Source organism: Merops nubicus, unplaced genomic scaffold, assembly GCF_000691845.1.
Source record: "Merops nubicus isolate BGI_N331 unplaced genomic scaffold, ASM69184v1 scaffold26486, whole genome shotgun sequence".
Taxonomy (NCBI): domain Eukaryota; kingdom Metazoa; phylum Chordata; class Aves; order Coraciiformes; family Meropidae; genus Merops; species Merops nubicus.
This window is the reverse complement of record NW_008613323.1, coordinates 1-10,685: the sequence shown is the minus strand read 5'-3', so window position 1 is coordinate 10,685 and position 10,685 is coordinate 1. Positions and strand designations below refer to the sequence as shown.

Here is a 10,685-nt window from a genome sequence, read left to right as displayed (position 1 = left end):
GAATGAAAATTGCTCATTGTCCTCCTGTGACTCACAGCTTGGGGGTTTTATCCCTTTCACGTCTGGAGGCGGTGGGAGGAGAAAAGCCCTGGGATAAATAATAGGGAAGCATTTCAGTTCAGTCCCATCTCAGCATGTTTTGTAAATCCCCTGCTCCTGCCACACTCTCATGCAGAGAAAATCATTAGAGACATTTACTGTACGCCAGGGAGGGTTCAGCTGCTGAAGTACAACAATACCAGCTCTGGGAATTCAAAACAAAATTATTTTCTTCCCACAGAGCTGAGCATCATCTCCTGCCTCAGCCCATCAGTCAGTCTCTCCTGATCTGCTGGAAATAAACATTTGTCTCTGAACTGGTGGTTTTAGCTGAATTGGTGCATACTCCAGTGTCTTGATCCCATCTCAGGTCTTGCTTGGTGAAGCTGTGAGTGCTTGCAGAGCCAGGACTTTGTGGGCACTTCACCAGTGCTGCCGTGGGGACGGGGTTCATCTAACGCCGGCCCTTCGTGTTTCCTCATCCCTTGCCCTTCTTTCATTCTCATTCAGTGTCTCTTGGGGAATGGGAATCCCTTGGCTCTGTCTTTCTGCTGTGGGAATGAAGCTTTTTGGCATGGTGTAAAGGTTTGCTGGCCTCCAGAAACATCTCATGAGCGTGGGTGGGCAGGAGTGGCTCCCTGGCGAGCAGACCAGTGATGTCCCACGTACAAGGCAGCATGCTGTGGAATAGGGTGGTGGCCTGCCCTGGGCACATCTTGGGAGGGTTTCAGGGGGCAGCTCCTATTTGGTGTGTACTGAGGGCAGGGCAGGGTCTTGTGAGGGTTTCTGCAGGGTGTGGTCCTGGCTTTGCACGGAACCTTCAGAGCTGGTGCTAAGGGATGGTCGTGTTGCAGCACAAACACCCTCCAGGGCTGGAGCTTGGTGTGTGCAGCAGGTCCCTCAGCATACCCCAGGGTCCTCAGGAACAGGGAGGAGTGGCCTTATCATGGAGCTGCAAGGGTGGGCTCAGTGAAAGGGTGGAGAATACTCAGAAATTGGTCTGTTTGTCTTCATGAAGTTTTTTTTTAATGGTCTTTTTCGAGAGAGAAAGGGCTTTACAGCAACAAAAAAGGGAGGAGGCATCTGTGAGGAGAAGTGAACATGTGGGGGACGTGCATGTTTGTCCCCAGTCCCCCACCTTGCTTGAGGAGGACCCTGCTCATTCAAGGGGGAGCCCTTGGTGTAGCCAGGGGTCTCCTCTGCTGCTTGTCAAGCCGTGAGGGTTGCTGTGGAGACATCCCTGTGACTGTCCTGGGGAGGGCTCTCCTCTCCAAGGAGAGATCTGTTTCTCTCCCAGTCCCTGTTCCTGTGGGAACAGCCCTGCCAGGCCAGGTGAAAGGCCTCAGGGCCAAGGGTGCTTGGTCTGGCCCTTGGTGGGGAGCCCAGGGGCAGGCTGGCATGCACAGAACGTGACTGCTGTGAGGCAACGAGACCTCTCCCCAGGTAAAGCTCTTCCAGTGAGGCTAGAAGCAGATGTGGGTTGGTTTTGACCGGGTAGCTGTGGTGGATGGACACTGGTGCTCAGCCCCCCTCAGCCTGGAGCTGCCCATTCTGTGCCAGCACAGGCGGGGCAGCTGCCCAGGGGGTTGCTGCAGTGCTGGTGGTCCATGGCCATGAGCCGTGGGGTACCAGCCTGCTCTGCCAGCAGCAGCAGCTCACCCTGTGCCCCCTCCCCACAGATGTGCCGGCGAGTGTACAAGGGGATCCCCCTGCAGGTGCGAGGCCAGGTCTGGTCCCTGCTGCTGGACGTGGAGAAGATGAAGAAGGAGAACGAGGGGAAGTACGAGGTACGGGCTCCCCGACACGGGCAGGGGGGCTGCTGGGGGGGCTGCCCCAGCTGGGGCAGGCTGGGCCTGCGAGGGATGTAGGCAACCCCACCTCCACCCCCATGGGCAGGAAAGGGGTGGGGAGTGTTTAAGGGAGGGGGGACACATGCTGAGTGCCCTACAACTCGTGCTGGTGAGGGGCCCTGACCCTGTCCCTGAACTGCTGCGACCTCTGAGAAGGAAAGGCTTAAAATTAGAGAGGACTGGAAATGTGAAGGGCATAAATTCTTTATCTGTGTGTGTCTGTCGGGGGGGCCTCTCAGCACGTCCACCAGCTGCTTGTCCTGCTGGCTGCTGGAAGCCAGGAGCAAAGGTGCTGTCACTGTCACTGCACCCTTAGGGGAAGGTGCTGGGAAGAGGGAGGGGGCACTTAGCAGAGGTGCCGCTTGCACCGAGCTCCCTGGAGTGATGCCCAGTAGCCAGGAGCACCCCAGAGTGGGTAGGTGCTGGATGGGGGTACCCCAAACCTCAGCTGGAGGCTTTTACTTCATGCTGGGAAACGTTACTCAGGGTGTTTTGAACCAGCTGAGAACTGGGGTTAGTGGAGGAGGCCGATGCCCGGTGGGGTGAGGGCAGGCCTGGCACGTGGGGCATCTCTGGGCATCAGGTCCTGGCTTACAGCTGGGACAGGCACCTGGAGGTTGAGCTGGAGGAGCTTGAAGTGGCTTCTCTTTTCTTCCACCTTTGATCTTGTTATAACTGTCTTGAAAGTTTCTATTAGAAAGCATTCTTACAAATCAAATAAAAATCACTTTTCTATAACAAATCACTTCTTTTCTCTGCAGCTAGCAGAGCCTGCCTGCCCTCACCCCTGCCAGAGCCCTGCCAGCTGCAGGCCTGCAGCCCGTGCTGGGAAAGGGGCAGTTTCTGGAGCATGCACTGGCAGGGCTTGCTGCCTCTCCCTGTGCTGTATTTCAGGCACCTCAGCCCCTTCAGGCCACCTCTTGCCACGTGCAGCATGCGGGAGCCCTTGGCTGGGAATGAGCTCATTTCCCAAAGTGGTGTGAGGGCTTAGCTGGCACCACGTGCCCGGGCGAGGGTCGGGGTGTCGTGGGCACACAGGCTCTGCAGGGAGGACGAGTGCTGCTCCCAGCAGTGTTCCTGCAGTCCCTGCCTGGGGAGCAGGGTGCTGCCAGTGCCCAGCACAGCGAGGTGCTGCTGGGGTGGGGTGCTGCGGGGCCATGGGGGGTGCTGGGCTGGGCTCGTGCAGTGGGCAGAGGTAAGAAGCTCTGCCAGCACACAGACCCTTACCTGGAGGCTGTGCTGTGCAGGCAGGGAAGCAATCCAAACAAAGGGAAGTATCTGTGCTCCAGAGAGGCCTGTGATGAACAGGAGCTTCAGGCTAATAGGCTTTGCTGGAGGCAAACCTACAATCTCGTCTTCATCTGCCTCTGCTTTGGTGCCACCTCCTGCCAGTAATTAGCTCTCCCCTAATTTCCTCCAGAGGAGGCTCAGTGCAGGTCCTGGGTAAGGGGGTTTTGCTTTCAAGAAGGGACTAAGCCTCAACCCCAGCCCCATGTCCTGGGGGGGCTGGTCCCAAAGCCACCCCATTTCTCCCTGGGGCATCAACAGCTGCTTTCAAGGCTGGAGTTAATCCCAAGATGCTCTGACTGCCCTGAGTGTTGGCTGTGCTGGACATATCTCAGTGCTAATGACCTTTTGGTGTTCCCAGAGCTGATGTGACCACCTCAGGAGGTCAACAGCAGCCTGGAGGCACCTTGTATCAGGCTGATGAGCACTCGTAGGATGGCAGCTGCTGGAGCAGATGATGAAGTTTCTGTGCAGATGTTCTGTCTTCTGTCTCCTGTGTGAGCAGGGACTGGTCTTGACCCTGGGCACCAGGCAAACAGGGCTTGCAGCTCATCTCCCTTGCCCCATACCTGCTGGTGGATCTCAGGCTGCCTGAAGGCAGTCACAAAATGTATTTATTAATGCAGTTAACCCTGGAAATAGTAAATAATGAGGATCACCATCACCAGTGTTGTCTGCAGGCTGGGAGATGGGATGCTGGGCTATAGCATGCTGGTCCTGCATGCAGAGGGGTGAGCAGGGGGATAAGTTGTTTGAGGTGGACTTTGTGATTCTTGGCTTTGAGTTTAGCCTCTGTTGTGGTCTCTGCCAGTTCCTTAGAGTTCGTACCAGTCCAAGGGTCCCCAGAACTGTTTTTCCAGTGGAAACTCCCTAAGCCTAAAATGATGCTTTTGTGCAGGGAAGCAGTGGCTGGAGATGACTTCAGTGTCCATCACAGCAGTTTGGACGAGTGAGCTTCTGGAAGGCTCAGGGGCCTGGTGCACACGCCTGGGAGTTGGGTTGGGAATTGTGTCATGCCTTAAGTGCACCAGAGACCCCGATGTTTGTGACAGCCAGACTGGTACCCGGGGGAAATCAGAGCAATCGAGTGGAATTTAATTGTCAAGGTTTTAGATTCTGAAAACTCGTTGTCTGCCCTGGAGGGTGAGTGAAGGCTGTTGCAGCCTGTGAGCGTGGGGTTGGCTCTTCTCCCTGGCCAGTGGCACGGCCGGGGTCAGGGCTCTGCCTCTGGGCTGGAGGGCATCGCCAGGGTCCCCGCGCTGGTGGCTCTGTGCAGCTCCTGCTGTGGGAGACCCCCCTGGGCAGAGGTGTGGGCTCGGATGTCCCTGACCCCCCTCCTCTGTTCCTCCCCCTTCCAGCACATGAAAGAACAAGCCAAGAGCTTTTCCTCAGAAATCAAGCAGATCGACCTGGACGTGAACCGCACCTTCCGCAACCACATCATGTTCCGGGACCGCTACGGCGTGAAGTGAGTGTGGGGCACTGGGGGGCTGGGGGCACCACCCCCCGGCTCGGGGCAGCTCCTGGGACCCCCCTCCTCTGTTCCTCCCCCTTCCAGCACATGAAAGAACAAGCCAAGAGCTTTTCCTCAGAAATCAAGCAGATCGACCTGGACGTGAACCGCACCTTCCGCAACCACATCATGTTCCGGGACCGCTACGGCGTGAAGTGAGTGTGGGGCACTGGGGGGCTGGGGGCACCACCCCCCGGCTCGGGGCAGCTCCTGGGGCAGCCAAGACGTCTCTGCCTTGAGCCACCAGCATGTGGTAGAGCCCGCGGGTGCTGGGCCACCCCTTCTCCCTTCGGGCAGGTCCACGCCGGAGCACGGCCAGCCCAGTCCTTCAGCTGTGTCTGCCCCTGCAGTGCCCTGTCCCCCAGAGCACTGGGCTGGGGGCACAGAGGGCTGGGTGGGGGGTGCCTGGGATGGTGGGGTGGGTCCGTCGGGAGCTGGGTGGCATAGGGTGGATGTGGCCTCCACAACAGCCAGGGTTGGAAAGGTTTAATGGAGTGGCTTTGTCACTGGGATGAGATGTAGGGGAGTTTCTGCCCTAGCCAGGCTGTGAGGAAGGCTCCACTGCCTTTCTCTGTGCTGAGGACTCCCTGAGCAAGGAGCCTGCTAATGGAATGGTGGCAGTGCTCTCCCCCAGCATGTGTAACACTTGATGCCTCTGTGGTTGCAAGTCTACTAAAAGCCCACCAGCACTCCACACCCGAAGAGCGGGGCCGTTGAGCCCAGCACGTGCAGGTGCCTGCTGCTGGGTCAGGCTGACTCCCTGTGGAGGAAGAGGCCCCATCCCACGTGCCCATCGAGGTGCTCGCTGGCTCTGTGAGCTCTGCTCCGTGCAGAGGGCAGAAGCACCAGCTGGCTGGGTGTTCCCCGAGCCTGTGCCCTCCGGGGTGCCCCGAAGCTGGGGAGCCCCCAGGTGGTGTCTCATGTCCCCCTCTCTCCCCAGGCAGCAGGCCCTGTTCCACGTCCTCGCCGCCTACTCCGTCTATAACACCGTAAGTAGTAAGTTGGTCCAGTTACAGTGAAGAGCATTGAGCTTTGTGTACATGTATAAAGATTGTTTTTACACTTTATATTTGTTTGTGTGTGTACACGTGTGTGTTTGTGTATAAACCCCACATTTCACCCCTGGTGATTGCAGTTTTCAGTCCCAGTCCTGGTTTGTGCAGAGCTGGAGGGCTGGCAGGCAGCACGAGGCTCGTTGCACGGTTACTCCATTCCCTTGTTTGTTTTGTCACCTGGTAAATGGCCTCTGACAGGTGGGATTTGGGCGAGTGTCAGCCAAGAACAAGGGATTGCCCTTCAGCTTTCCAGCCAGACCAGGCTCCTGGCTGAAGGTCTGTTACGTTTCTGACTTCTTGTCATATACTGAATGACATCCTCGTTGAAAACACGGATTTATTACAGCAAAACAGTTGTTTTTAGCTGAAGGGCATGGGCAGAATAAGCTGAAATTAGCAGCTGAACCTACTGCCTCCATCTCCAGGAGGGGACAGTTACCCCAGAAGGCACAGAAGATGCCCGGGGCGGTAGTCAAGGAACCATGACCCTGCCTTCCCTTGTACTAGATAAATGCTTACCAGATTTGTTTATTCTTTAATTACTTCGGTGCCCACATGACTGAAGGAATCCAGAACAGCATCTGAGCCACATGCAGTTTGTTGTCCCATCCCCTACTCCTTCAAGGAGCTGCAGGCACCTCTGATGTTGGGGTTTCTGTCCCTCCCCCTCCAGGCTGGTGAAGGGAGCAGCATGGTGGAGGGCACTGCCTGCAAACCCCTCACCTCCTGCTGGAGAACCTGCTCGAGCAGGTCCAGAGGAGGGCCATGGAAATGGTCTGAGGGACAGAACACCCCTCCCATGAAGAAAGACTGAAAGTTGGGGTTCAGCCTGGAGAAGAGAAGGCTCTGGAGCCACCTGACTGTGGCCTTTCAGTACTTAAAGGAAAGAAAGACAGAAAGACAGACTTTTTGCCAGGGTCTGTAGTGACAGGACAAGGGGCAGTAGTTTTAAGCTGGAGTTGGGTAGGTTTAGGATGGGTTTAGAGGGCAGGTTTAGGATGGGTTTAGACGATAGGATGGGATGTAAGGAAGACATTTTTACAGTGAGGGAGGTGATGCAGTGGAACAAGTTGCCCACAGAAGCTGTGAATGCCCCATCGTTGTAAGTGTTCCAAGTCAGGTTGGCCAGGGCTCTGAGCCACCTGGTTGCAGATGTCCCTGCCCATGGCAGGGGGGTTGGACGAGATGATCTTCAAAGGCCCCTTCCAACCCAAACCACTCTGTGGGTCAGTGGCACGGTGCATGCTGTAGACATACAGGAGCTGCGAATTTGGGTGTAAACCATAAAGACCTTGCAATGAGACAGAGCTTGAGGGGGAGAAGGAAGCCCAAGCAGCCTGACCTCCCTTTAGCACCGTGGTGGGGTCTGACAGCGGGGCAGCACGTGTGTTCCTCTTGGCTCTTGCAGGAGGTGAGCTACTGCCAGGGGATGAGCCAGATCGCAGCCGTCCTGCTGATGTACCTGAACGAGGAGGACGCGTTCTGGGCGCTGGCCCAGCTGCTGACCGACCAGCGGCACGCCATGCACGGTGAGCGGTTGGGGGCTCTGCAGGGGCTGCAGGGGCTCTGCAGGGGCAGGGGAGCCTCCTTTCTCCTCATGTGCCTGCTTAAGGCAGGTAAGGCCTCGTTATCTGCCAGTGCAGCGTGGCTGTGGAGCTGAACTTCACTCGTGGAGAAGTCCATCAGAGGAAACCGTTGAGCTTTAGCTTGCTGAGCCAAGCAATGAACATTTTCAGAGGTGCCATCTTCCCTCCAGAGTGCTCTTGGCAATCAATTGACTGAAGGTTCTGAGTTTTTAAGAAGTCTCACAGAAATACATCCGAGGGTGTCATGTCATGCTCTGGTTTTAGCACGCCGTGAGCTGTGTGCCCTTGTATTTTTATCAAGATGTAATTCCACCAAATATGCTGGAGGATTTTACTTCACGCACATTAAAGGTCCTTTCATCTTACTTGTGGTTAGCAGTAAGTGCACAGAGGGTTATTTTATGAGCAGAGGGACAAGCCTTGTGGCTTTCTAACTCTGGACAGTCTTAAACACGTCCTGCCAGATTACTGGGTGCTGCACAAGCCCCTCGGTGCTGAAACATCTCCAGCTTTCCTCTGAACCTTGGCAAGCACCAAGATGTGTTCAGTGAGGCCTTGGCCAAGCCAGGTCTCAGGCAGTGGGCAGGTGAGGTCTGCTCTGCAGGGCTGGGGTGAGAAGGACCAGCTGGGGTTGGTGTGGAGGGTGCTGCTGCCCATGTAGACATGGTGAAGGGTGGGCTTTGGGAGGGAGCCAGGGGAGGTAGCTGAGCATGCTGTGGTCCAGCCAACTTCAACGGGCAATGCAGGGGATGAGTTTCTGGAAGATGCTCCCATGACTGCTGCAGAGCTTTTCTGATCTCTTTTTTATTTGTCTCATCTTTCCTCATGAAGGTTTTTTCATTCCTGGGTTCCCGAAGCTGCAGAGGTTTCAAGCCCATCACGAGCAGATTTTAAGCAAACTGTTTCCCAAGCTGAAGAAGCACATGGTACGTCTGCTCTGGGCTCCCTGTGCCAGGGTCACCCCATGGCACTGCAGCAGTGGGTGCTGTGCTCTGCTGAGCAGACAGCTGAACACCCCCCTGGGCACACAGGGCTGCTGCAGCCAGAGGGGCACACGTTTGTGCAGTGGGGTGCCTGAGACGAGCAGATTTTAAGCAAACTGTTTCCCAAGCTGAAGAAGCACATGGTACGTCTGCTCTGGGCTCCCTGTGCCAGGGTCACCCCATGGCACTGCAGCAGTGGGTGCTGTGCTCTGCTGAGCAGACAGCTGAACACCCCCCTGGGCACACAGGGCTGCTGCAGCCAGAGGGGCACACGTTTGTGCAGTGGGGTGCCTGAGCCTTGCTGCAGCCAGTGGTGGCTGCCTGCCTGCTGGGCGTCGTTCGTGCTGGGACCCCCAAGACCTGGAGGCTCCCCCAGAGGCAGCAGGCAGGATCCTGGCCTGCAGCAGGGCTTGGCTGTGCTCCCACCCCCCCTGCAAAGCCCGGGGGGTGATGCTGACTGGCTGGAGTCTCAATTCAGTAATTATTAGCCCCCAGTGCTTGCATTTAACCACTTAGTTTGAAGACAGGAGGCACGTAAGACTTGCTGTGGGCGTTGTGTTGCTTGGGCATGTCCAGTTGCTCTTCTCTCTAGCAGATGGGAGAAGCCCATTGGTGGCTGGAGGAGCATCTGCAGGACACATCAACTGCTCTCTAACATCTAGGCGACTGTTTTGCAACACCTGCTGCCTTTTTTTCCCCCTTGTTCCCCCTCACACTTGCTGTAGACAGTTGGTGGTCAGTGGTCAGGCTCCTGAAGGTTCCTTAGGCTCCTGAGGGGCTTGGTCCAGGCTCCAGGAACAGCTGCTTATATTGCCATCAACTGCAAATGGGCCAGCCCTGACCAGAGCAGTGAAACAGCCAGGACAGTGAAACAGCCACGGGGTTTGGGAACCTGTGCCGGGAGGTGGCTCCCGCTGCAGCCAGGAGGTGGTGCTAGCAGAGCTGGCTTCACCAAAGCCTGCGTTTAACCCGTGGGATACTTGGGGTTTGTCATTTTTGTGGTGCTCCAAGGGGCTCGTATGGGAACTGCTATGGAAACAAAAAGAGCAGCCTGCAAGGAGTGTGTGGGTTGGGTTCCTGGAAGGTTTTTTGTAAAGACGTGGAGTAGGTCTTAGGCCAGAAAAACTTCTCCTAGAATCCCTCTCCAGAGCTGTGGCTGAAGTCTGGCCGTGTTGAGGGGTCAGGCTCAGTGACTACCTTGGGCCACAGCAGGGCTTCAACACTGGCATTTAAAGCAGGGGCTTTGCTGGGAGACAGACCACAGCCAGCACCCAGATCCCACCATTAACCAACCAGCCTCCCCAAAAGCCCTGTGAGCTGCCTGACCCTGCAGCTGCCAGCCTGGTGAGTCTCATCTCTCTCTGCTGTCTCCTCCCAGGACAAGGAGCAGATGACCACAGGGATCTACACGACCAAGTGGTTCCTGCAGTGTTTCATTGACCGGGTGAGGATGCTCTGCGGGTTCCTTGCTGCTCTGCCACTTGCACCCACAGTTAATCTGCATTATTCTTTTAATAAGTGTCATTATTTGAAGAAGACATTAATATTTTAGAAGGTGGGACATTATGCACGCTCTCATAAGGCAAAAAGATTAATAAGGGAGCAGCTAAAAATAACTGTGTCACTGGTGATGAGACAGTTGCTGCTGCCTCGTCACAAGCAGGTGCTGGGAGGTGGCTCAGCAGCAGCTCTGTAAGCTTCAGAGCTGGGAGAGATCTTTCTCCTGCCCACTGGCACTGCTGCAGGAGCAATTAACCTCACTTTGGCTCTGGAAACAGTGGAAGGAGAAGAGCTGGAGGAACAAACCTCAACAAGTAGCACTGCAGGAGCTGCAGGCAAAGGAGCAGGCTGGGCACTGGAGACACGTGAAAGTGTGAGAAAATTGCCCTGATTTGTCCCGAGCTTGTTGGGCAGTCCTGCTGAGGGACACGGCCTGGCAGTGCACTTGGCAGAGTTAGGTTACTGGCTGGGCTTGATGATCTTAAGGGTCTTTCCCAGCCTCAGCAATTCCATGATTCTCATGTGCAGGGCATCTGTGTGGACTGAGTCTCAACGTTCTGCTGCCCCATGTCCTGTGAAGCAGCAGGTGACCTCTTCCCCTTGAGGGGCCCCTGATATGAGACCAGTCCCTACAAACTGTCTGAAGTGCACGTGCCCCTAGAGACCCCTCAGCTTCAGCAGGGTGGTGAAGGAGCTGCCCTGGCAGTCCTGCTGCCCTGGTGTGTGGTGTGGAGCACGGGGAGGTGGCGATGCCTGTGGGCCAGCCCATCAGGGTGTGTTCTGCTAACCAGCTGCTCTTGCCTGTGTCTGGACAGACGCCCTTCACCCTCACCCTGCGGCTGTGGGACATCTACATCCTGGAGGGAGAGCGG

At 56.2% G+C, this 10,685-nt stretch overlaps 1 protein-coding gene across 1 annotated transcript; it reads left to right on the top strand.

Annotated features, from left to right (window-relative positions):
* Positions 1–1,718: 1,718 nt before the first annotated feature.
* LOC103774473 (USP6 N-terminal-like protein) lies at positions 1,719–10,679 on the top strand (the record flags this gene model as incomplete). The annotated part of the gene is made up of 7 exons (XM_008941883.1): positions 1,719–1,826; positions 4,535–4,644; positions 5,630–5,678; positions 7,153–7,273; positions 8,162–8,256; positions 9,692–9,757; positions 10,629–10,679. Coding segments are annotated over 7 exons (600 nt in total), but the record flags the coding sequence as incomplete, so codon positions are not given.
* Positions 10,680–10,685: the final 6 nt, after the last annotated feature.